The sequence below is a fragment of the Carcharodon carcharias genome, chromosome 6 (assembly GCF_017639515.1).
Source record: "Carcharodon carcharias isolate sCarCar2 chromosome 6, sCarCar2.pri, whole genome shotgun sequence".
Lineage (NCBI taxonomy): Eukaryota > Metazoa > Chordata > Chondrichthyes > Lamniformes > Lamnidae > Carcharodon > Carcharodon carcharias.
Window position 1 is genome coordinate 155941294 of NC_054472.1, and position 27984 is coordinate 155969277.

At 42.5% G+C, this 27984-nt stretch overlaps 1 protein-coding gene across 7 annotated transcripts in view; it reads right to left on the minus strand.

Annotated features, from left to right (window-relative positions):
* LOC121278994 (zinc finger protein ZFAT-like) overlaps positions 1 to 27984 on the minus strand; it is a 200713-nt gene that overhangs the window by 16669 nt on the left and 156060 nt on the right. For 3 of the 7 annotated variants that reach the window (XM_041189692.1, XM_041189691.1, XM_041189689.1), the window contains 3 exons: positions 22483 to 22604; positions 6383 to 6512; positions 3073 to 3200 (listed from right to left, as the gene is read on the minus strand). In XM_041189692.1, the coding sequence (XP_041045626.1) occupies positions 3073 to 3200; positions 6383 to 6512; positions 22483 to 22604 (380 nt within the window). Of the gene's footprint in view, positions 1 to 3072; positions 3201 to 6382; positions 6513 to 22482; positions 22605 to 24735; positions 24844 to 25610; positions 25697 to 27984 lie in introns of those variants that run through there. The other 4 variants (XM_041189688.1, XM_041189686.1, XM_041189690.1 and 1 more) reach the window with 3 other exon arrangements.

Sequence of the window (27984 nt, forward strand, 5' to 3'; positions counted from 1 at the left end):
TAGTGGGAAAGAATCCTTACTCAAAAATGTAATAGAAAAACAGCTAGAAACCAAAAATATTAAGAATAGAAGTCACCACAAATTTGAAAATGGGAAGAGCATGCCGGACCAATATTGATGAATCCATTGAAGAAGTTAGAACAAAGAACAATGAACAAAGAAAAGTACAGCACAGGAACAGGCCCTTGACCCTCCAAGCCTGCGTTGATCATAATACCCGTCAACTGAAACATTTTGCACTTCCGGGGTTCATATCCCTCTATTCCCATCCTATTCACATATTTGTCAAGCTGCCTCTTAAACATCTCTATCGTACCTGCTTCCACCACCTCCCCTGGCAATGAATTCCAGACACTCACTACTCTCTGCATAAAAAACTTGCACATCTCCTCTATAGTTTTATCCTCTCACCTTAAATCTATGTCCCCTGGTAATTGACTCTTCCACCCTGGGAAAAAGCTTCTGACTATCTACTCTGTCCAAGCCACTCATAATTTTGTAAACTTCTATCGAGTCGCCCCTCAATCTCCGTCGCTCTAGTGAGAACAATCCAAGTTTCTCCAATCTCTCTTCATAGCTAATAACCTCCAGACCAGGCAGCATCCTGGTAAACCTCCTTTGCACCCTCTCCAACGCCTCCATATACTTCTGGTAATGTGGCGACCAGAATTGCACGCAATATTCCAAATGTGGCCTAACCAAGGTTCTATACAGCTGCAGCATGACTTCCCAGCTTTCATACTCAGTACCCCTGCCAATGAAGGAAAGCATGCCATATGCCTTCCTGACTACCTTATCCACCTGTGTTGCCACTTTCAGCGACCTGTGGATCTGTACACCCAGATCCCTCTGCCCATCAATGCACTTAAGGGTTCTGCCATTTACTGTATAATTCCTGCCGGTATTAGACCTTCCAAAATGCATTACCTCGCATTTGTCCAGATTAAACTCCATCTGCCATTTCTCCGCCCAAGTCTCCAATTGATCTATATCCTGTTGTATCCTTTGACAATCCTCTTCACTATCTGCAACTCCTCCAATCTTAGTGTCGTCTGCAACTTACTAATTAGCCCAGTTACATTTTCCTCCAAATCATTTATGTTTACTACAAACAGCAAAGGTCCCAGCACTGATCTCTGCACAGTTACAGAAGTTACAGAAAGAATAAATAAGTAAATATAGTAGATGTAATATATTTGAATTTTCAGAAGAGCATAAATAAGGTATCACGGTAGACATATGACTAAGGTCGGAGCACGTGGAGTCAGGTGTCAGGTAGGAGAATGATACCAAGCTGGCATCAAAACAGAAAACAGAGAATTGAGGTTAAGGACTACCCAAAGCCTGTCCACACATTTACAAGGTATAAGCCAGGATTGTGATGGAATACTCTCCATTTGACTGGATGAGTGCAGATCCAACAGCACTCAAGAAGCTCCATATCATTTAGAACAAAGCAACATGCTTGAAATGGCATCCCATCTGCCACCTTATGCATTAAATCCCTCCGCCATCAATGCACAGTGGCAGCAGTGTGTACTATATATAAGATGCACTGCAGTGACTCTCCTTCAACAGTACCTTCCAAACCTGTGACCTCTACCATCTAGGAGGACAAGGGCAGCAGTTGCATGGGAACAGCTTCAAGTTCCCCTCCAAGCTGCACATCATCCTTACTTAGGATTATATTGCCAGTTTTTCATTGTTGCTGCATCAAAATCCTGGAATTCCCTCTGTAACAGCACTCTAGGTGTACCTGCATTAGGCGGACCGCAGTAGTTCAAGAAGGTGGATCACCGCAAATAGGAATGGGCAACAAATGCTTAGCCGCAATGCCCACATTTTATGAAAGAATTTAAAAAAACTGAAAACCTGAGCCTCCTGAGATACTGCTGCTCAGATATGTTGAGAAAGCTGATCCTCTGCCTGCAAACCCTGTGTTAAGAGTTTTGCTTCCTTGGAAATGAATCACTGTGTCTATTCTCTCTGTCCTGTAGAATGGTATGTGGTTGAGGGGAAGAAGCTGGTGCTGACGTTACTCTAGCTGGAGCTTAAGATGGTGATGCTCCACTTGCCCTTCCAAGGTAAAGCTGTCTCAGCTGCTCATATGCCGTGATGAAAGCTGAAGGTGAGTGAAGTGCAAGAAAGGTGAAGCGACTCCTATGAAGTTGGCAATCACCTGTCAAGCAGTGAAAGTGTGCATTGAGAAGGAGTGCTGTGAACAGCAGTCTCTCACCTGGTTGCTGTTCTTCAGTTTCATTGATCAAGGTCTTCCCAGCTTGTCAGGTTCAATGAAGTAGCAACCTTTATTATGCAAACATCTTGGTGACCCCAGCGAACTCCACACAGCTTGAGAAATATAGTTCAGCTGGCTATTAAAGCCAGAATCTTTGGCTAAAAACAATTTAATGAGCCACCAGGGAGGCCCTTTGTAAACCAAAGGAAGCCCAAAAAGAATGCCACCCCCATCCCCACAAAAGCCACTGGGAGGCCGTCCGGGATAACTGGTGATCTCTTTTCGCAGCTAAGGGTCTGCCTGCCACTGGCAAAATGTCAGCAGAGGCAGGAAGAAGCCCTTAATTAGCTACTTAAGTGGCTCAATTGGGCTTCAGGTGAGCAAGCCATCTGTGACATTTCCTGTCACTGGCAAAACAGCATAGCAGTGAGATGACACGGGCATCCCTCCAAAATGCTTTCCCAAGCCATTTTGCCTGTCTTCCAGACTCTGAGCCCATCCCCAAAGACCCTGTAAAATTCAGCCCTATGACTGGGTGGTACAGTGAGGTAGAACAGTCACCCCTGGAACAAGGGTTTCAACCCAGTCAAGACTGATGAAAAGACAATCTCTTCTCTCTCTGTTAGCTAATGAGCTGGAAAATTGCATCTTAGTTTCCAGTCAGTGCAAGTCCATGACATAAATCTACAAGATTAACTGAAGAACGATTAGAAGCATAAGCGTGAATAGAACTGCTACATTTATGCAGTAAGAAGTACTCTTCTGAGTTTGAATTTACATTTGACATTAAAAAGCTGCAAGAATTAATTCCAGCTAAAAGAGGACAAAAATCTTACTTGTTCCACAACCGTTAATGTGCCTGGTGCCATGGTAACCACAGAAGCAACAGCACCGTCATGGTGCTCTGGCGCTAAACCGATGATTTGCTGAAGAATGTTTACAGCTGTCGAATCCATTCTATCCCCTAGGAATAAGAAACAACAGATATAAAATCAATAATATGTTTTTTTCCTAATTTCTTCTCCTTCAACTCCAGAAAGCTTGGAGTTATTTCACAATTCCACAGTTCCAATACTATTCTGCAAGTGTGAACCCAAACACTGAATGCAACCTGGGGCATTTAATCATAGCTAAGCCTGCCTCTGTCCTCATCCAGCATCCACACACATGCACTGACATAAGTGCATATATGCTTTGGATAGTGATCAGAAACTGGAACTCTGATTCCCTTCCCTAGTTCTATGGCACTCCCTTTTGATAAAACTATCTGCCCCACAACAACCACGTTGATGCTGGAGGCTACCTCTATTTAGCTGACGGCCTCCCCACATGGTGGGGTGGTGGGGGTGGGGTGGGGGGCGTTGATCCATCTTCGGCAAAATGCTGATGGCTTGATAAAGTGGCCCGTAACAGGGCCTTTACATACTTAAGTTGACCGCCCACCTCTTCCTGGTCCCACCATCAGTAAAATTCTCTATGGATGGGACATGGTCAGAGACCAGATCTGCCACAGTTCCCATCACTTTGTCCTCCCCTTCCTCCATTCCCGCCTTCTCAGGGCTGGTAAAATTCTGCCCCTTATTTCTGAAGTATCAGTCCAGGCTTCTGGATTACTAGTTCAGCAGCATTACTGCTATTCTACTGTTCCTCAACTTGTTCAAATGACATGGACTAGTAGGACCGAGTGGGTTGTTTACATATTGCAAATACGTGTGTCTATCCTTTTCCTATTTTGACTCTTTTTAAATAAAATATGTAAGCTGAATTTTGCAAGAATACAAATCATAAGTGCGGAAATGGATAGGAGGGGAAGATATGAGTGGCACAGTATCAGAAGGAAACAGGCTGAGGGTTGGGCAGCTCTTAAATCAAACCACTTACTCTCAGGAGAGTGATTATGGGTGAGGAAAAGTGGATTGTGTGTTAACAATGAGGAGTTCTAAAGAGGAAAGAAAGGGGACACAGTGAGAGTCAGGAATGAAAATAAGGTGAAAGGACAGTGGAAGGATAAAGAGATAAGATATGTGCTGGGAGTGAAGGTGTGGGAAAGCACACTGAGGGAGGGGATAGAAAAAGGCTACCAACAACAACAGGTTGAGCTAGGAAGAGCAAAATAGAAGAGAAAGATAACAACAGAAGCTGAAAAACATAGTAATAAGAATAGGTTAAAGCAAAGAACTGCGGATGCTGGAAATCCAAAACAAAAACAGAAACAGAAATAGCTGGAAAAACTCAGCAGGTCTGGCAGCATCGGCAGAGAAGAGCACAGTTGACGTTTCAAGTCCTCATGACCCTTCAACAGAAGACCTGTCAGACCTGCTGAGTTTTTCCAGGTATTTCTGTTTCTGTTTTTGAATAGGAATAGGTCTTTTGGCCCCTCAAGCATATTCCACCATTCAACATGGTCATGGCCCATTTAACTGATTTTGATCAATACACTTTGATGTCCTTACCAACAAAAAACATCAATTTTAGTTTTAAATATTAAATATTTAAATTAACTCAGTAATCCAGCTTTATCAGGGAACAATTTCTAGATTTCCACTGCCCTTCATGTGAAAAAGTGCTTCCAATTTTTGTCCTAAATGGCCTAGCTCTATATTTAAGATAATGCCCCCTTGTCCTGAATTCTCCCACCAGAGGGAATAGTTCTGCATTTACCCTATTGACACCCTTTATCATTTTTGGACCTTTATGATCAACCTTCAACTTTCTAAACTCAAGGAACCACAACATAAATTCATGCAATCTGTTCTCACATTTAATTCTTTTTTATTAGCTGAGGCATAGAATATAAGAGCAAGGAGGTTATGCTGAAACTGTATAAAACGCTGGTTAGACCACAGCTAGAGTATTGCATGCAGTTCTGGAATCTGCATTATAGGAAGGATGTGATTACACTACAGAGAGTGCAGAGGAGATTTACCAGGATGTTGCCTGGGCTGGAGAGTTTTAGTTATGAGGAGAGATTGGATAGAATGGGGTTATTTTCCCTGCAGCAGAGGAGATTGAGGGGGGACATGAGGTGTATAAAATTATGAGGGGCATCCATAGGGTAGACAGGAAGGAAATTTTCCCCTTGGTGGAAGGATCAATAACCAGGGGGCATAGATTTAAGGTAAGGGGCAGGAGGTTTAGAGGGGACGTGAGGAAGAATTTTTTCACCCAGAGTGTGGTGGGAACCTAGAATTCACTGCCTGAAAGGGTGGTAGAGGCAGAAACCCTCATAACATTTAAGAAGTATTTGGATGTGCACTTTCAATGCCATGGCATACAAGGCTATGGGCTTAGCGCTGGAAAATGGGATTAGAATAGTTAGGCCCTTGTTTGACTGGCGCAGACTCGATGGGCCGAAGGGCCTTTTCTGCGCTATAGACCTCTATGTCTCTATGCCTCAGCCCAATAATTAACATTCCAGCTGCCTACAGCTGAAATAAGCAATCAAACTTGGGGACTTCTGGTGTTTGGCCGATTCCTCTGTTCAATGATACACTTGGAGGCTAAATCAATGCCTTTTAACTGCAACTGGAAGGATTTTACTTACAGAATCACCACAACACCAGCACCCATACAGCCGAACTTCAGTAATGAAGTTATAATGCTATACCAAAACTTTATGCTTCTAAATGCTGTATATTTCTAGCATTTTATGCTATTGCATAAAATTGATAAACTATTCGTGGATTTGCAGAAACCTGTTGAATGCAGTTTTTGCTAACAATGATGATCTTGGACAAAGACTTTAGAAAGTCAATCCGCGCTGCCATCTACAATTATACCATGACAAAACTGAATGGGAAATATTACTATTGCAAGTTACAATGGTAAGTGTAGACAGAAAAATTTGACCAGGAAATTACGTTTATGAACTCAAATACATAATGCCCTGAATGTGCATGCGAGCTAGGATAAAGTCATAAAAAAGATCTAGGCATCACCATTAAGTTACTCCAGCTTTAATAATATGTCCTGAAGCCATCAGCATGTAATTACTTTATTAGCATGCTTCTAATTATGCATTATCCTAATGCTTGGGTGGGTTCAAAATTGAAGCAAAGCAAACTAATTCACAAATAACGCACCACTCTGCTTCTCTAATATGAATAGGGTAAAAGTTAATACAGGAAGTTGGACTCCTTCACATACCATTTTCTGTGTTGTACCGCAGGTCCTGAAGAGCTGCCACAGCTGCCTGAGTACCCTGGACGTCCTCTTCACTCTCTGTTATGTGAAAGTACTGTGTTTGAGTCTGCTCTGGAGAAGCTTCAAGAACCTGCTGCACACAAGTACAAATATATCCAAAATCACTTACTTTAAAATGTATTGCTCTTTTTCCTCCCAAGTAAAAACAATGTGAATTTCTTGTGATTAATAAGGCAAGTGTTTTTTTTCTATTATTCGTGTCTGAGATGCAAGTATTGCTGGCAACGGCAGCATTTGTTCCAATCCCTTATTGTCCTTGAGAAGGTGTTGGTAAGCTGCCTCCTTGAACCGCTGCAGTCCATGTGGTGCAGGTACACTTACAACACTGTTAGGGAGGGAGTTCCAGGATTTTGACTCACCGAAAGTGAAGGAACCATTTCTGCACATTTTATTACTCAGTGCTGGCATCAAGTACTCTAAAGGGCAGTAGCTGATAAAGACTCTTCTTTTTTTTTCCCTCCACAATAAACCTTGCATACTGAAGATACTCTGGCTACTGATTGAGACTTTTCAACGTATTAAACAATTCTACCCCTGTCCTGGTTTTACTTTCAGGCTGAAAATGTCATCTACTGGATCCATGAAGGGCACTCTGCAAGTTCTTGTTATTGGCATAAACTTCTATCAATGCAGGTACCACACGGCCACATCCTCCTTCACTCTATTACAAAGATGTAACTCAGAAAATAATGCTTTATTCCTCAATCTGATGCTTCCATTCATAGTCCCAATTGTTCATGTGCATATCAAACTGTAAACTCGTGCAAAGTTCAATGTTCTTGCATCCACTAGGGCCTGGGTTGAGTGGAGGCCTAGCACATCAACATGTGACAGATATCAATCCAGGTCCCAGGAGAATGAATAACATTTTAACCAACTCCTCATTTCAACTCACAACTGAAATCACCTCAATCCCAGCATAATAATTGGAAATTCAAAAATTCAAACAATAACAGCAGCAGAAACAAAAAGCTAGCGTCAGTATTAGTGACCATGTAAGTACTAGATTGCTGTGAAAACCCTCTGGTTCACTAATGCCCTTTTGGGAATGAAATCTGCTATCCTTACCTGGTTTGGCCTATATATGTCTCCAGACTGTCAGTAATGTGGTTAACTCTCAACTGCCCTTTGAAATGGCCTAGCAGGCCACTCACTTAAGGCAATTAGAGATAAATGCTGACCTTACCAGTGACAACCACATACCGTGAATGAATTAAAAATGCTACTCCTTGGTCACCTACATCATCAACAATATAGGATCTCCTTTCTATATCTCTGCTCCTCATGCTTGGCTACTATCCTGTCTCCTGTTCATTCATCAATTCTCCATGCTTTTGTTCTCTGAAGTTTCTACTTAATTTCCTGCAGTCTTTCTAAAGATCTCTCTCCTTAAAATCCTTTCTTTTAGTCATGCCTTTGCATTCCATGCCTTGACTCTCTACTCCTTAACCTGCTTGTGAGAAGTGCCTTAGCTTGCTGTTGAGAGAAAATCTCTATTACTTGCTTGACATCATTTAGAATGTAGAATGATAAATCCCACTGTTCCCTATTGTGTGGTTTGTTATCAATTAAAGTGAGAACTCATTACCGTGAGTGAAACTGTTCTTGTTTCAAGATTTGAATGGCCCAATGTTTTCACCCATATTACTTTACTCAGCAGATTATTCAAAATATTTACATCTTGTTAGCTAATATCTTGTGGTTACAGTTATAACAAAGGATTGTTCACCCTGTAACAATAACTTCCAAATGAATCAGCCTGAGTGCTTTTAAACAGCAAGCTTTAATATACATAACAGTATTTTTCTTATACAATGTTTCAACATTATTGCATTTAATTACAAGTAATTAATACAACCTGCTTCCTCTACGAAGTTCAAAATGATCAGTCTTTTGTGGATTACATTTAAGGCAAATAGACTTATGACTGTCCCAAGAATCTAACTTTTAGACAGAACAGGCTTTACCTTTATACTGTTAGGTTACTTTGGGCAAAATCTACACACCTCTGATCTTATTATCCCACCATGCGACCAACGACTAATATCCTCAATCTCTATCACTGCCTTACAGGAATGTTATTGTCCTCTCCTCTTAACTGTAAGCGTCTGGTTCTTTATAGTTCGTTCCAAAACAAAATCTGTTATTGATAAGATCAGCTAACACGTCATACGGACATTTTAACTTGCTCTATATAAGATAAGGTCTGAAGGGAAGATAGTCAACTGGGAATACTCAATATTCTAAGACTGCCTCTCTTTGAACTGAGTTGAACCAATGTGAGTCAAATTTTATCCTTTATCCTTTAAGTTTCTTTCTGGTCTCATCTCAGATCACATTAAATTTACATTTTGTTAACATTAAGTTTTGTAAACATGTATAGACATATATGTATTGCTTCAATGGTTTAGTTGATCTTATTTTATTTCTTGATAATTATCTTTGAAATCCACAGTTGGGAGGGCTCTCTGCCGACCCCATTCTTTATTTTGTTCTTTAATTTTGTAAGGCCTTATGTAAGCAATAAGTACATGACTACTAGTCTAACTTTCCTTTGGTCAATACATAATGATACATAGAGAAAATCATAAGGCAGAATTTTGCCCTCAGATGGCTGGCGGGTGGGCCCCACCGTGGTGGTGGGTGGGCAGCAGAACTCCGCTGCCGAAACGGGGCCGGCCGCCATTTTCAGTGGGCAGGCCAATGAAGGCCCTCCCAGCGGGCTGCCCGACAGGAAGCGCTATGTGCTTCCTGTGCAGGGGAGGGGAGGGATTCCCCAACTGTCAGAGTACGCTCTTTCATGCATGCGTGCAAAAGAGCGCACTGCTCCCTAAGGCAAAGTGCTGTCTCAGGGAATTTACTGACAGGTATGAAAAGTAAAAAAATAGAGAAATATTAAAATTATTAACATGTTCCCCTCATGTGACAATGTCACACAAGATGGGACAAGGTAATAACAAACACAGAAAATTTATTAAATTTTTAAAAAATGGACATGAAACTTCATCCTACCAGTGGATGAAGTTACATGAATAATCTGGAGCCCACTGGGGCTCCTGACCTGTCCGCCAGCCTTAAGCTTGGACGGGCAGGGTCCTTAACAAGGTTAATTAGCCTGTCAATGGCCTTAATTGGCCATTGACAAGTCGGCGGGCGGACCGCTGATTTCACTGTCCGCCTGCCTTCCTGAAGATTTAAATGGACTAGGATGATGTTGGGGGTTCCTCCCGGCGTCTTTCCGTGTCATTTTCCCCTCGGCAAGCGGGCCCTGCCCCCAAATCGCCGAAGGGAAAATCCTGGGCATAATGTATTGACATCCATCTGTCTCAGGGGATGATGGACTGCTCCCTACTTCTGTACTGAACATTGTCTGTTGTGGCTGTAGAGGCCAATTCATGAGTGGCAGTTCCTTCCTCAGCTGGCATTGATGAATAGCTTGGCCCGAGGTAGACTTTTGTCTTTTCCTTTGGGTGCGCTCTCTTTTCCACCATCTGGTCATTCCTTTTGTATTATGCTTTTTCCACGCCCTTCCTCACAGTGTCTTCAGTCACTCAGATCAGCAGCGAGGAGTTCCCAATCATTGACTTTGATCTTGGTCAACTTGAAGTCTTGCTTACATCACAGAAATGGGCAACCTGCTGGTCTCGTGCCGATAGCAAGCTCGCAATGGAGCATGTCTTTGGAGGTGCAGCCTTCATTCATTCGGCTCACATGACCAAGCCAATGAAGTCACTGTTGACTCAAGATGGCAAACATGCTGAGATCCCTGCATGCTGGTGTACTTCCATTTTTGGTATTCTGTCTTGGCAGGAGATACCCAATATTCGTCTGAGGCAGAGGAGGTGGAAAATTTTCAACCGCTTTTCTTGGCTTGCATTAATCGTCCATGCCTTGCTACTGTAAAGGAGAGTGCTGAGAACACAAACCTGGTACATACGAAGCTTTGTATTTTTGGTTAGTTTGCTGTTGGTCCACACTCAACTTTGACTTGACAGCTGTGAGCTTGGTATATTGTAGAGAAAGAGTCAGTGCATCATATTGTCAAGAAATTATAGACTTTAAAGATTCTCAAACTTTCCCTTTACCTTGATCCATTTTGTGGATAATCCTTGCTATCATAATTTTCTGAATAGTGTACACATTTTTCCCCAAAAAATTGATATAGAAGTTAGGGTGCATATTATGCGCTAACAAATCAAGGTGGGTTATTTTGGAGCTGGTAAGATGTCATCCAAAACATTCTCTGGGATGGCTATTTTGATACTCATGCTCCAGGTATGTTAGTTGGTATATTAAAGAATAAAATATGTAAGAGGCAGACTGTGCTGGAATTCTCCAGCATTGTGGCACACTCAAACAGATCCCCACAGACTATCATAGATGCCTTTTCCCCGTACCCCTGCACTTCTATTCAAATAGTTATCTAATGCCATCTTGAATGCCCTGATTGAACCTGCCCCCACCACACTTCCAGGCAGTGTACTTGTTATGTGAAAAAGTCTTTTTTCATGTCACATTTGCTTCTTTTGTAAATCACTTTAAATCTGTGCTCTCTAGTTCTTAATCCTTTTACGAGTGGGAACAGCTTCTCTCTATCTACTCTGTCCAGCCCCCTCATGATTTTGAAAACTTCTATCAAGTCTCCTCTCAGCCTTCTCCTCTCCAAGGAAAACAGTCCCAACTTCTCCAAACTATCCTCATAGCTAAAGTTTCTCATTCCTGGGACCATTTTTGTAAACCTCTTCTGCACTCTCTCCAATGTGTTCACATCCATCCTATAATATGGTGCCCAGAACTGTACACAATATTCCAGCTGAGGTCTAACGAGGGTCTTATGTAAATTCAGCACAACCTCCCTGCTCTTGTACTTTATGTCCCTATTAATAAAGCCCAGGATACTAGATGGTCTATTAACTGCTCTCTCCACCTGTCCTGCCAATGATCTATGTACATAAACACCCAAGTCTTTCTGCTCCTGCACCCCCTTCAAAATTCCACCCCTTATTTTATATTGACTGTCCATGTTCTTTCTACCAAAATGCATCACCGCACACTTCTCCGCATTGAACTTCAACTGCCACCTATCTGCACGCTCCACCAACTTGTCTATGTCCTCTTGAAGTTCCTACTCGCAGTTCACAACTCTCCAAAGCTTCATATCATCTGCAAATTTTGAAATTATCCCCTGCACATCAAGATCTAGATCATTAACATATGTCAGGAAAAGCAAGGGTCCCAATACTGACCCTTGCGGAGCTCCGCTACAAGCCTTTCTCCAACCTGAAAAACCTCCATTGACCAGTACTCTCTGCTTCCCACTTTTCAGCCAATTTTGTATCCTTCTACCTGCCCAGCTTCATTTCCTAAAACTAAGTCCAGAACTGCACTCTCTCTTGTTGGACTTGCTACATACTAGCTAAAAAAGTTCTCCTGAATGCACCTCAAGAATTCTGCTTAATTCCTTTCACACTAAAATGATCCCAGTTATTATTGGGGTAGTTAAAATCCCCTACTATTGCTGCCCTACTGTTTGTGCACTTCTCAGATATTTGCCTACATATTTCCTCTTCTATCTGCCACTTACTATTTGAGAGTCTATAGTACACTCCCAGCAGTGTGACTGCCCCTTTTTTGTTCCTTAGCTCAATCCATACGGCAGGGGTGGCCAGACTTACTGAACCTAAAAGCCACATATGATAATCTCCAGATGTTTGAGAGCCACAAGACACAAACAAACTTTATCCAGGCTAATTACTGCTAGTAGAGGTCTTGTGGGTCTCCACCCTGTCCCTGAGTCTTTGAAAATCCAGCTGATATGTTGTCAAGTATGTACAAAGGGGCTCCGTCATGTGTTTATTTATATGGACTGCATCATGCTCCAACTTTACAAACCTCAGAGTACATCAATTCACAGCAGTATGTTGCGCCGAAAATTGAAATGAGTCGCACAATAGTTTTGTTGAGTTGAGGATATTTTGTTCCTGACACTTGCTTCCAGAACTCAATTGTAGATTGCAATTTATGCATTACCTTTAGACCCTGGTCTTCCCGGAAGTTCAATTGTTCCATTTATACAGCAGATGAATCGGACAACCATCGTTGGCCACATCAATCGCAAATAGTTTTACAAGAAAGGCGAAGAAGGATCTCAACTTCTGCAAGTCATCAAAAATTATCAAGCAGACCTTGTAATTTATCCCTGTATTCTTCGAGTTTGTGATCTTGTACTTCAATATCAGGGAATGTGTTTATCCTCCTTCAGAGATGGGGAAAGTGGTTGAAGTTTCTTGAGAGTATGTCACTTTGAAAACTGACAGAAAACTGTCTGAGTAAGGTGAGAGATAACCTTATCTTTCCCACGGAGTGTCAAGTTGACAGTTTGTAGATGTTTCATTATACCAGTAAGAAACATCAGATCCTGCAGCCGTTCCTCATCTTCCAGCTTTGATTAGGATCTTTTCCTTTCTTCAACAAAAGCAATGATAGGCTCCAACCATTCCTCAAACGTATTCAAGACATTGCTGGTTGATAGACACCTCATAATTCAGTAGAAAGAGACACTGTCAGGCTTGTCCTCAAGATCCAGCTCTTCAATAAAGTTTCTGAATTGTCGATGAGTCTTCCCATTTGAGAGGATGAAATTGACAATTTCAAGGACCATTTTCATATTTGAAGTATCTGGCTGCTACATGATGCAATAAATAGGGAGAAACACTGGAAATCTGGGATCACTCTCTTCAAGAGTGCAATTAGGCCTACATGTTCCACCACCATTGCAGGTACTCCATCCATTGCAACACTGACAAGTTTATCCAGTGGTACATCGGCATTTGTCAATGCTCCACCAAGTGCATTTTTATGTCAACACCACAAGTTGCTTCTTTTAGTGCCACTAAGTGTAAGACTGCTCCCTGCAGCAGTTTCTTTAATTGGAGACTGTTTCTCGTTTACTTAACTCAACTGGGACCTGTTCCTGTCCCTGCCTCTGGGCTTCTTGGGACTTCTCCCTGTCCCCTTTCTTTGTCCATCTCTCTGGTACAATTGCTGGCTACGGTGCTCCGCACCTAGTCACCTGTCCAGGATTTTCATGCCCTTCTTTCTTCCCTATGTGCAGGCGCAGAGGGCCTGTCCAGGGCCTGAAAAATAAAAAGTTGCCAAAGTGCGCATGTGCAGCCTATTCCTGACCTGCGTGTGAAGTCTGAAGACTATCAGGACTTGGAGTTCCTGACCTCTATTCCTGACAAGCAGACAAGTTTGGGTTTCTTAGAACAGTTTATATTAAACTGTGACACAAAAAGGTGCTCAGTCAATATTTTTCTGCGAGTTGCACTTTAAATATCAAAGAGCCACATGTTGACCACATCTGCCATATGGCCTCATTTGATAATCCTTCTAAAATATCACCCCTCTCACAGCTGTAATTGCTTCTATGACCAAAAGCACCACCCACTTAATCTACCCCCAGTTTCATTTTATTCCTCGTCTCATCCGATGCCTCAACAAGAAACTTTGTCTCTTTCTTTCAGGTGCAAAGGAACTCAAGCTCCAACAACTCATCAACACCAGCACCCGTCCAGGACCCTCCACTCCTGCCTGTCCCTCTGTCCCCATCCCATCTTCCAATCCCAGCCCTGGCCATGTATTCACCATACCCCCTGACATTCCCCTCTCTGATGCTGAGCGTTCAGTGCTCAGCAAAGGACTTAGTTTCATACCCTTGCACCCTCATTTCAATGAATTTCGGGCTCGGCACGATGCTGAACTCTTCTTCTGCCGCCTTCATCTCCGTGCTCACTTCTTTGGGCAGCAGTCCTCTCCCTGTTCAACGGATCCTTTTACCCGCCTCCAATATTCTCCCTCCACCTGGACCCCTCCCTCTGGATTCTTACCTCCTCTTGATCTTTTCATTGAGTACTGAAAGCGTGACATCAGTCGTCTCAATTTCTCTGCTCCTCTCACCAACTCTAACCTGTCTCTCTCTGAACTTGCAGGACTCCGTTCTCTCAGGTCCAACCTTGACATTGTCATCAAACCTGCTGACAAGGGTGGTGCTGTTGTTGTTTGGCGCACTGACCTCTACCTCGCAGAGGCTGAACGTCAACTCGCTGACACTTCCTCCAACCTCCCCCTGGACCATGACCCCACCATTGAACATCAAGCCATTGTTTCCAGGACTGTTACCGACCTCATCTCCTCTGGAGATCTTCCTTCCACAGCTTCCAACCTCATAGTCTCCCAACCTCGGACGGCCCGCTTCTACCTCCTACCCAAAATCCACAAACAGGACTGTCCAGCAGACCGATCGTGTTAGCCTGTTCCTGCCCTAAGGAACTAATTTCTTGCTATCTTAACTCCATTCTCTCTCCCCTTGTCCAGTCCCTTCCCACCTACATCCATGTTTCCTCTAACACCCTACATCATATCAACAATTTCCAGTTCCCTGGCCCCAACCGCCTCCTCTTCACCATGGACGTACAATCCCTCTATACCTCCATCCCCCACCGGGATGGTCTGATCGCTCTCTGCTTCTTCCTCGAACAGAGGCCCGAACAATCCCCATCCACCACTACTCTCCTTCGTCTGGGTGAACTTGTTCTCACACTGAACAACTTCTCCTTAAACTCCTCTCACTTGCTCCAAATAAAAGGTGTGGCTATGGGTACCCACATGGGCCCCAGTTATGCCTGTCTCTTTATGAGGTATGTGGAACATTCCTTGTTCCAGTCCTACTCCGGCCCCCTCCCACAACTCTTTCTCCGGTACATCGATGATTGCTTCGGTGCTGCTTCATGCTCTCGTCTGGACCTGGAAAAATTTATTCATTTTGCTTCCAATTTCCACCCCCCCATCATTTTCACATGGTTCATCTCTGACATTTCCCTTCCCTTCCTTCACCACTCTGTCTCAATTTCTGGTGATAGACTGTCCACCAATATTCATTACAAGCCTACTGACTCCCACAGCTACCTCAACTACAGCTCCTCACACCCAGCTTCCTGTAAGGAGTCCATCCCATTTTCTCAGTTTCTTCGCTTCCGTTGCATCTGTTCTGATGATGCCACTTTCAAAAACAGTTCCTCTGGCATGTCTTCCTTCTTCCTTAACCGAGGTTTTCCACCCACAGAGGTTGACAGGGCCCTCAACCATGTCCAGCCCATCTTCCGCGCATCCGCCCCCACATCTTCCTCTCCCTCCTAGAACCATGATAGGGTCCCCCTTGTCCTCATTTATCACTCCACCAGCCTCCACATTCAAAGGATCATCCTCCGCCATTTCCGCCAACTCCAGCATGATGCCACCACCAAACACATCTTCCCTCCACCCCCCCACCGGCGGCATTCCGCAGGGATTGTTCCCTCCAGGACACCCTGGTCCACTCCTCCATCACCCCCTACACCTCAACCCCCTCCCACAGCACCTTCCCATGCAATTGCAGAAGATGCAACACCTGCCCCTTTACTTCCCCTCTCCTCACTGTCCAAGGGCTCAAACACTCCTTTCAAGTGAAGCAGCATTTCACTTGCACTTCCTTCAATTTAGTCTACTGCATTCGCTGCTCCCAATGTGATTTCCTCTACATTGGAGAGACCAAACGCGGACTGGGTGACCGCTTTGCAGAACACCTTCGGTCTGTCTGCAAGCATGACCCAGACCTCCCTGTCGCTTGCCATTTCAACACTCCACCCTGCTCTCATGCCCACATGTCCGTCCTTGGCTTGCTGCATTGTCCCGGTGAAGTCAACGCAAACTGGAGGAACAGCACCTCATCTTCCGACTAGGCACTTTACAGCCTTCTGGACTGAATATTGAGTTCAACAATTTTAGATCATGAACTCTCTCCTCCATCCCCACCCCCTTTCTGAACCCCTTTTTTTCCAATAATTTATATAGATTTTTCTTTTCCCACCTATTTCCATTATTTTTAAATGTATTTCCATCCATTGTTTTATCTTTGCCTTTTAGCCTGTTTCGATCCCTTCCCCCCTCCCCACCCCCGCTAAGGCTATCTGTACCTTTATTATCACATTCCTTAGATAATATCACCAACTTCAACACCTCTTTGTCCTTTTGTCTATAACATCTTTTGGTTATCTCCACCTATCACTAGCCCTCTACCCAGCTCTACTTGTCCCACCCACACCCCCCCTTAAACCAGCTTATATTTCACCGCTTTTTAATTTTTCCTTAGTTCTGTTGAAATGTTAACTGTGTTCCTCTCCACAGATGCTGCCAGTCCTGCTGAGTTTTTCCAGGTATTTTTGTTTTTGTTTTGGATTTCCAGCATCCGCAGTTTTTTTGCTTTTACCGTCTTAATCTTATCTGAAAACCTTGTTGTGTTGGAACATTGAGCTGTCATTCCTGTCCCTTCCTAAGACACATTTCTGTAATAGCTATGATATCGTACTGCCACGTTTCTATCTGTCTGCTCTCATCTCATCTCCTTTATTTGCTATATTCCTTGCATTGAAGTAGATAGCCTTGAGCACCACCAAATTCTCTTCTTTATTTTCTAACATTAGTTTCCTCTGCCTTCCAGGCTCATCCACTAATTTACTGCCTTCCATTTTCATTTCTGATTTTGTCCCAACTGAATCTATCCTTGGGTCCCCATTGCCCCTGCCTAGCTAGTTTAAACCCTCCCCAACAGCCCCAGCAAAATATCCCACAAGGAACTCAGTCACAGCTCTGTTCAGGTGCAACCCATCCTGCCTGTACAGATCAGATCAACCTCAGAGTCAGTCCCAATGGTCCAAGAATCGAAAGTCCCCCAACTCCTGCACCAACTTTCTAGCCACGCCTTCATCTCTCTTATCCTCCTATTCCTGTACTCACCTGTACATACACCATACAACCAGAGATTACTACTTTGGAGGTCCTGCTTGCTAATTTTCTACCTAGCTCCCTGAATTCAGACTGCAGCGTCACATCCCTCTTTCTATCTCTGTCATTGATTCCAATGTGGACCACGGCTTCTAGCTGTTCACTCTCTCTCCTCATGATGCTCTGTAGTCACTCAGTGAGATCCTTGACCCTGGCAACAGAGAGGTAACACACTATCCTGGAATCACATTTGCAGCCACAGAAACACCTTTCTGCTTCCCTAACTATCGAATTATCTACCACTATGGCTGTTCCAGTCTTCCTTGTACCCCCCTGAGTAGCTGAGCCACCCTTGATGCCATGGACTTGGCTCAGGCTGCACTCCCCAGATGAACCATCACTTTCATCATGATACAGAACTGAATACTTGTTGGGGAGTGGGATGCACTCAGGGGACTGGACATTTTTGACTGCCTGGTGGTCACTCATTCCCTCTCTCCTTGCATACTCTTAATCTGCGGAGTGATGGCATTGATAAACATGCTAACCATGAAGCTCTCAGCCTCACGGGTACACTGTAGTGATGCCAGCTGCTGCTCAGGTTCTGAAACAGGGAGCTCTAGCTGCTGCAACTGATATCACTTGCTGCACAAATGGTTATCCACGAAACGAGAAGCGTCCTGGAGTTCAATCATTGCATTCTCGAGATTGGAGTAGCCCCACCACTTGTTTACTAGTTAGCCCTGCTACTTCTAAAAAACCTACCAATAGTAATACACCTTATTAATACTAATATACCCCAATAAATTTATTTATTTAATTGGTCAGTTAAGTAATAATTTATGTAGATAAAGTAATAGAATAATGCATTCACCTAGCTTGGAGACAAGGAAGGAAACTCACCAACTACTGGAGACTGATAAAAAAAAGGTACAAGATGGAGCAGTTCTTTCCCCTGCGCACTGAATTCCCACCTGAAACAAATTTTCCTCATTCAATCTACGTCTCACTCAGTGTAATCTCATGTCCGCAGGCCCCTTTCTCCATGTGGGTTAAAACCTCTCTACTATATATATATATATATATATATATATATATATATGTACATATAGAGCCTCTGATAACTCATTAGCTAGCTCAGCTTTCTGCTACAGTGATTATCACCTATTGGTGAAATTACTTTCAGCTGATTGACAGATAACTGCCACCTCAGGCAGCTTCCTGTTTAACTAGGCTATTAAACTAACAATGTTTAAACGTAAGAATCTAACTCTTAATCTAAATTCAAACTTAAGAAAAGCTTACCAGAACTTACCACCTGAACCAAATTCCCAACATGAGATCAATCCACCTGGCCTCAACTGACTTTCCTGACATTTAAGGCAAACACATCATCGAAGCATGAACTACTAAGCATTGAGGCCTAACAACTGGTACTCACACTTCAACTGAGAAGAACATATCAGAGGAAGGGAAAAGCACTACAGTTAGGACAACAGGCACTTGCTTGAAGGAGTTGAACAACTTGGAAGTTGTGACAACCTTGAGTGTGGTCACCCATTAGAACTCCAAAGACCACTCTCTACTTTAGAAATTTTATATGAAAGTGTGACAACTATTTAAATAAAGCTGTTTAACCTTAAAACTATTTGTTCATGTAGTGTTTTTCTAAAGTTAATGTCCAGAGTTCACACCAACCCTTTGGACACAGGTAAGGGCCAGTGTTTGAATCAGGTAGACAAACCCTATAAGAGTTATATACTATTTTTTACTCCAGCTTTGCATTATTTCAATTATTTTGTTATCGTTACGTCAATGTTGAAATGAAAAGCTGTGACCCACTTGGCTTTGTAAATATGTGCTATGCTTCAAGGTTTTAATTTCAGATACTCTTCTCATGTTCAGTGTCTCAGACCATTCAGAGCACATCCTTGCCTTTACCTAGTGAATATGTAAGTAATATGTAGGGACCTCATGGCTGAACAGAAAACGCTGGTCACTATATTTCAATTTACCACTTCTGGCCAATATTTATTCCTCAATCAATATCACAAAAACAGGTTGTTATCACACGGCAGTTCATGAGTGCTTACTGTATGCAAAATCGGCTACTCTGCATCCTACATTACAACAGTGACATTTCAAAAATACATAATTGGTTGTATAGCACTTTGAGACAACCAGTGGTCTTGAAAAGTGCTAGGTATGCAAGTTTTTCTTTAACAGATTTAGTTAACAGTGAATGGATAAGCTAGAGTCAAAGCATTTTTTTACAGAAGGGAAAGTACAAAGAAATGTCAGTATTCAACTCCTAATGGAAAAGAAAACTGGTGATCTGTGCTGTGTATATCTTTGATGTGAAAGATAATTTACACAGAATTTCTTGCAATACATGGTATAATTGTAGCAACTTCATTGAGAAAAAAACTGACAATTCTAAATCCAATATAGATAACATAGGTGTCTTACAATAAGTCCCATTAAAGGAGCACCTGCTGCACATGTAATGGTTCAATTGTTATATGGATGGCGTGGTACTGAGTTATGCTTACCATGTTTGGTCCCCAATCAGCACTAAATTATTTAATTTCACCAAGATCAATAGTAGAAGTGCTGCAAATGGCTACAAGTGCTCTCTGTTGATTGCTATCTGGTGACCCCCAAAGGATTGAACATGTTTGTGGATGTTAGGTGAGGAAAACTGGACGTTGATTTTTGATGACTACTATTTACCACCTAATGTCTCTTGCTGTTAAAATACATATGAAGAGCCACAGGTTTAGAGTCATAGAGACATAGAGGTCTATAGCGCAGAAAAGGCCCTTCAGCCCATCGAGTCTGCACCGGTCAAACAAGTGCCTAACTATTCTAATCCCATTTTCCAGTGCTAGGCCCATAGCCTTGTATGCCATGGCATTGAAAGTGCACATCCAAATACTTCTTAAATGTTATGAGGGTTTCTGCCTCTACCACCCTTTCAGGCAGTGAGTTCTAGGTTCCCACCACACTCTGAGTGAAAAAATTCTTCCTCACATCCCCTCTAAACCTCCTGCCCCTTACCTTAAATCTATGCCCCCTGGTTATTGATCCTTCCACCAAGGGGAAAATTTCCTTCCTGTTTACCCTATGGATGCCCCTCATAATTTTATACACCTCATGTCCCCCCTCAATCTCCTCTGCTCCAGGGAAAATAACCCCATTCTATCCAATCTCTCCTCATAACTATAACTTCCAGCCCAGGCAACATCCTGGTAAATCTCCTCTGCACTCTCTCTAGTGCAATCACATCTTTCCTATAATGCGGATTCCAGAACTGCACGCAATACTCTAGCTGTCGTCTAACCAGCATTTTATACAGTTCCAGCATAACCTCTTTGCTCTTATATTCTATGCCTCAGCTAATAAAAATGAGTTAAGTGTGAGAACAGATTGCATGAATTTATGTTGTGGTTCCTTGAGTTTAGAAGGTTGAAGGTTGATCATAAAGGTCCAAAAATGATAAAGGGTGTCAATAGGGTAAATGCAGAACTATTCCCTCTGGTGGGAGAATTCAGGACAAGGGGACATTATCTTAAATATAGAGCTAGGCCATTTAGGACAAAAATTGGAAGCACTTTTTCACATGAAGGGCAGTGGAAATCTAGAAATTGCTCCCTGATAAAGCTGGATTACTGAGTTAATTTAAATATTTAATATTTAAAAGTAAAATTGATATTTTTTGTTGGTAAGGACATCAAAGAGTATTGATCAAAATCAGTTAAATGGGCCATGACCATGTTGAATGGTGGAATATGCTTGAGGGGCCAAATAACCTACTCTTATTCCTATGTTCTTCAGCTTCTGTTGTTATCTTTCTCTTCTATTTTGCTCACCTGTTGTTGTTGGTAGCCTTTTTCTATCCCCTCCCTCAATACTTGTGCTTTCCCACTCCTTCACTCCCAGCACATATCTTATTGTTTTATCTTTCCACTGTCCTTTCACCTTCTTTTCATTCCTGACTCCCACTGTGACCCCTTCCTCTCCTCTTTAGAACTCCTCATTGTTAACACACAATCCACTTTTCCTCACCCATAATCACTCTCCTGAGGGTAAGTGGTTTGATTTAATAGCTGCCCAACCCTCAGCCTGTTTCCTTCTGATACTGCTCCACTTATATCTTCCCCTCCTATCCACTTCCTCAGTTATGATTTGTATTCTTGCAAAGTTCAGCTTACGTATTTTATTTAAAAAGAGTCAAAATAGGAAAAGGATAGACACATGTATTTGCAATATGTAAACAGCCCACTCGGTCCTACTAGTCCATGTCATTTGAACAAGTTGAGGAACAGTAGAATAGCAGTAATGCTACTGAACTAGTAATCCAGAAGCCTGGACTGATACTTCAGAGATAAGGGGAAGAATTTTACCAGCCCTGAGAAGGCGGGAATGGAGGAAGGGGAGGGTAAAGTGATGGGGAACTGGTCTCTGACCATGTCCCACCCATAGAGAATTTTACTGATGGTGGGGCCAGGAAGAGGTGGGCGGTCAACTTAAGTATGTAAAGGCCCTATTACGGGCCACTTTATCAAGCCATCAGCATTTTGCCGAAGATGGATCAACGGCCCCCACCCCCCCCCCCGCCACCCCCCCCCCCCCCACCCCACCCCCACCACCCCACCATGTGGGGAGGCCGTCAGCTAACTGGTTGGAGGGGCGGATAGTTTTATCAAAAAGGGATGGCAGGCAGGGAAGGCAGCACCTGTGGCCCCAAATTATCCCCTGAAGAGTTTCCTCTTCAGCACTTGATCTCTGAAATTTTAATTTTTTTTTATCTTACCGGCTGTAGGCTGCAAGGCCCCTGCCTGCCTCAGCAGTGGCCACTATTCCTGATCAGAAAGTGGTCAGATGAAGTTACAGCAGGAGTACACCCACAAAGTTTTTCGGACCAATATTTTTTTGATTAAATCATAGTTGCACTAAAATTGTGTCAGCACACCTTGTCTTTAGAAAGGAATGCAAGCTACTCTTTTGAGATTACATGAATAGAAGATTAGTGAGCTGATCACGGAACAACAACTTGCATTTATATAGTGCCTTTAACATTAAAATTGTCTCAAGGCTATTCACAAAGTTGTGAGGAAAATTGCTGCTGAGTTAGTTGGATTTAGATGCAGAGTTCAGCTGGAATCTCCCAGAACTGCAACCTTGTAAGATTGATTACCTTTAGAAGAAGAAATAAGTACCTGCTCTATGGCTTCCCCTTCTATGCTGCCCACAATCTTCAGTCCATGCTTGTTTTTCAAGTGTCTGTTCAGTTCCCACTTAGTACCGTATACAAAACTGCACACTGGACATTTTACACCACCTTTAAAATAAAAAAGAAAATAGTCGCTTGGTTGTACAGACTTCAGAATTGCTAAAAAAATAAATGTTGTTGAAGCTTTTCATCTTGCACTCATCAGGAGAGATGCAAGAATGCAAAATTTCAAAGGCAGCAAAACTTAATACTGCATGTGAAAAGGGGTGCTGATTGGTAGGCAAATCAGCCCTGATTGGTCAAGACATTTCCTTGGCGAGTGCGTCAGAGAGCTATTGTCCCACATGCTTTTGTTTATTCAAGAAGGTGCAATGTTTAGAAATATTCCTTTTGCCTGCAGACGACAGGTCCCTGCAAATGAATATATGTAGCTTCAAGGAAGCGTATGTGAGCTACATTACGAGCCTGATTGATAATCTTAAATTAGTTGTTGGTGTCGTTCTTAGCGTACTTGGGATTGTTCAGCAAGTGCTGCTCAATCGCAAAATTACATCTAACGTTAGACATTACGTTCTGAGTTTTGCAGGCACAGGCTGGTTGAGTGCAAAAACATAAAATGCTGGAAAAACTCAGCAGGTCTAGCAGCATCTGTGGAGAGAGAAACAGAGTTAATGTTTCGAGTCCGTATGATCCTTCTTTAGAGCTCAGGTTATACTCATGTTGAGTATAGCGAATATTCTGCCAACTGTGGACAAGGACAAGCTGTCTGATACGATCCGCCAGTGCCAGTTATTGGAACGTGCAGCCTACACACCTGGTATCGCACCAAAACTGAAATTCAAAAACCATATTACTCATTTATTTGATAGGCAGAACATCTTTTTGGCTTGATGTCAGCATTCTGTTAGTGGAAAACATCAGTTGTGTTGCCACTGCATAACAGCAGCATGAAACAGCTCAAACAGGTGATACTTTACCCTTCCATGGTAATTTGAGAAGACTAGGCACTTTTTAGGCTGTAGATTGTAGGCTTTGGCCCATTTGTGGGTATGCACGATAAATAACTACCACACAAATGAGTAATGTGGTATATGAATTTCAGTGCCAGTGCGATGCTAAGTATATAGGTCACACGTCCCAACGACTAGTGAATCATATCAAATAGTACGTCCCTTTAGCAGTTCACAATTGGCAGAGTACTGACTGTACTCAACCAACCTATGCTTGCAAAACTCAGAGTATGTCTAATGTTAGATGTGATGCCGTGATTGGGCAGCATTTGCGGAAACAATCACGAGTGTGCGAGGAATTGCAGCAACAACCAATTAAAAATTTTAATTCAGGCTTGCAATGTAGCTCACGCACGCTTGTTAGAAGCTACATATATTCATACACAATTAACCTTCCTCTGTAGACAAAAGGAATATGTCCAGACATTGCACCTTTTTTTGAATAAACAAAAACACGGGGGACAATAGCTCCATGGTGCATTCACCATGACAACGTCTCGACCAATCAAAGCCATTTTGCCAACCAATTAGCACACCTTTACTCACGCAAAATAAATTATTGTTCCCTTTGAAATTTGATATTCTTGCATTTGTCCTGATGAGTGTAAGATGAAAAACATGTCTCTTTTTTTCAGCAAAAAGGAACATAACATACCTTTTATAAGAAAATATGGTAATAACCTTATCTGAAATCCTCTTATGGCTTTTTGATTATATAATGATGATACTGGTGGTACCGTAAAATGGCATTCATCAGTTTTTTCTATCCTGAACTCAATGTTCATTTCCCATTACTTTCGATATTCCTGCTCAGAACTACTGAGAATTGAGCCACCTTTGAGTCCGTAAAATGGTCTATATGCTTTATTATTCATAACAATCTATTTCACTGTTGATTTCCCACAATTACCATTGGGTAGAATTATTAAGATAGAAAGGAAAATAAAACATCTTTACCAAGCTCATGGGATTTTCCCTCACACGTCCTCCTTACAACAGTCTCTATTGTCAACTAGCATGCTACTTCATTGGCGTTTACAGTGGTCTATTTATTTTCCAACTGATGAACTGTTTGATTATCAACAGTTTCAGTCTGAGATCACCTGCTGACTTCAGGAGTAAAAACCCTGATCTTGTGCTCAGTGTTCACATCTAGTAAGTTTATTCATGGCAGCACAGCCTCATGTTTTATTCCCTATTCAGTGTTTTTATGTTCCAAGATAACTCACAAAAGAATGAGGTTGAGTAGACATTCAGAGAAGGCATGGCCGCCATTTGTTGTCCATCTTCAGTTGCCATGAAAAGCCAGACTTGAAACTGAATGGGTTGCTGGGCTACTTCAGGGAAAAGTTAAGAGTCAAAGACATTGGTATGGGTCTGGAGTCACACATAGGCCAGGCCTAGTAAGGGTGCTATTTTTCCTATTTTGAAGGACCAGTTGGGCTTTTATGGCAATCCAATAGCTTTACAGTCACTTCTACTGATACCAGCTTTTCCTTTACCAAGTTTTTAACTGAATTCAAATTCTATACAGATCAGGGAATCAAACCTGGGATCTTTCTAGGCTGTATGGCTTCACTATTCACTTGATAAACCTGTTGAAACATTAGGAGCTCCGTGGACTGACTTTTGTGAAGCCTCCAAATTCCCAATGTTTCAATGGAAGGAGGTTATTGGAGAAACATCTTTGTGAGTCGTACTTATAATTGAACAAGCTGAACATTATTTTTTTTTAAATCATTTTTAAATATCAAAGCAAACTTTCTAAATCCATTATAAAAGCTTCTATGAAATTTCAGTGGATAAATGGTCTACCCTGTGTGATATTGAGCCATGCAGCTGTTCCCATCATTCTTGTTCTAGGATCTCTGAGTGTCCTCAGTACCAAGAGGAATATCCTAACTTCCTTAAATATGCCTCAACCTGGATTTCTGGCATTATCCCTATGTTGCAACCACTGAAAAGTAATAAAATCTTTCACAGGGTAGTATGACAGCATTCCAGATGAGCACTAATAGTATTAATAGACAATTCACCTCTTCTAATTTGTAAAATATGTTTTATAATGGGAGATTTAATGAAGTTTTTATCTATCACTTCTTACTGTAAAAGAGGCAGAGAGACGTATACAGTACAAGAGGAGGGAGGTAGTCCATTGTGTCTGTGGCAGCAACAGCAAATGCTGCAAATCTGAATAAAAACAAATGGACAGAAAAGTACTGCAGGGGCTCATATTTTAAAAAGAAACTTATTAGTATTTCAAATGCACAGCAAAACAGTCTGATCAAGAGAAACCATTAGCACTCCAGATAGAACCCTTTCTCCAGAGCTCAGCAGATCCAAGCACTACAGCAGCTTTTGCTGGTATTTCTAGCAGTTTTCCATGCCAAGTGGTTGTTATTCATGTGTGAGCTTAGGTAATGAATGTTTGTAGGCTATTAGACCACTTGTAGGTGGAAGGTATTCCAGCTGTGTCTGATCCTGCCTTGACCAGATGGCACTTGATTCGATATTAATTGGAAACAGTGCCTTAAATATAGAAAAAGAAGCTTCACACACATAGGGCGGGATTTTCCGCATCTTCTCGTCCCACTGCAAGTCAACGGGTTTCTGGCTGGGGCACCGCCTCGTCCGCAGTAGGTCCTGTCCATGACAGGCATAGTCTAAGAAAGCAATATTGGAAGGGTAACTAAACCCTTGATCAAGGAGCTGGATTAAGGAAGCTCCTCAAGAAGCAGAAAGGGGACGAGCAGGAGGAAAGGGAGAGAAGTTAGGATGGCATATTAACCAATGGTGGGGAAACAGTATAAGAAGCCAGAGTCAGAGGAACAGAGAGTTCTGGAGGGATATAGGATTGAAAGAGGTCCAAAAAATCAGGAGGGGCGGTCATAATAGGGAATTTTAAAGACACTGGAGGGATTGTGGACCAATGTAGATTGTTGTAATGATTGAGAATTCAGTGGAAATTTTGGCGCAGGCTGAGAAGCTCTCTACTGTAGCAAAAATGAGGCCGCAGGCCTGAATCCGGAAGCCCCGCCCATGAACTTGGTATTCACTATTTTCCCAAGGGACAGTGGGGGGAACAGAGGCGGGTTGTGATTTGCACATCCATGCTTCATGGAGGCAGCTGCCTTTAGGGGAATCTGATTTTCATTAGCGGGGTGTCTAAAACATGATTTGTGCACTTTAGACCCAGCAGGAGGTCTAAACTTACCAGAATTCTTTACAGTGGTAGGCTACCCTTTTGGAGAGGTAAGATATTCTTTTAGATATAGTCAGGGACGCCTTTAGTCAGGTCAGGTGCCCTTTGGGAGAGGTAAGGTGCTCTTTGGAATTGTTAAAATCAGACATGAATGTGGTAAAAAGTGCTTAAACTCATAACTGTCAAGCTTATTGCAAATGTCAAAGAGAGCTGTTAAAGGGAACTGTCAAAGGCAGCTGTCAAGGAATTTAAATCTCCTGCCCTTTAAGTATTTGAATAAAAAACTGTCCGCAGTGTTAAAAAAAGTCACTGCTTGATATTTCACTGTCTGTTGACATAAGCCTGAGGGCCCCCATTATAGGATTACTGAAAAAAGAGACATGTTGGAGCTAAACAAAATAAGTGACAGCCATTCACTGACTCATTCCTCAGGGCAAAGCCTTGACCAATCAGGGTCAAGCTACCTGGTCTAAATTCAAACAAACAATGCTTGGCAGTTAATTGTCAGTCACCATCAGGGGTGCATTTTCCATGGCAATGCCACTTGCCAACCAATCGCCACTCACTTCACATACAGTATAAATTGTTGTTTCCCCCCCTTATATTGGTATTCTTGTGAGTATCCTGAAGAGTGCAAGATGAAAAGCTTAGACATGTTTCTTTTCTCAACAATACTCGAGTTCTGTACTACCAAATAGCCATTACAGGATTAGTGCCGCATGACTGATTTCACAACCTATCATTCTCACAGTGGGGTTCATGTCAGTTCACAGTTTGATGCAAACTCTAAGTGCTTATAAAATCTTTGAAGTGGGATTATGAGTACAAATGCTTGTTTTTATAAGAGATTAAAGGAGTTAGATGTAGCAAATAGGTTTTTTATCAATGCAGGTTTTTTTTAAATAGTTGTTTCAATAGACATTTAAGAACATTTTAATCTCAGCATGGGTCCTGAGGCCTGCTATGGTGGATATTAGGTGAATTGGTATGGTAGGTGTAAGGGAGAAGGTTGGGTAGATGGGGGTATAGGTCAGTATGGGTTGACACCAAGTTGACATAGGGGCTATAAAGGGCAATGGGGATGGACAGAGGGGCATAGGTTGACCTGAAGGGTGTGATGGGTCATGGGAGTGGGTGAGGGGCATGAGGTGGCATGGGTTGTCATGGATGTGGCAGGGAGAGTAGGGGGGATGAGGGGTGAAGGGCAAGGGCTGGAGGGCTTCCTTTGATTTTTCCCCCCACAATGCTGGAGCACTGAGCTTTTTCTGTACATGGC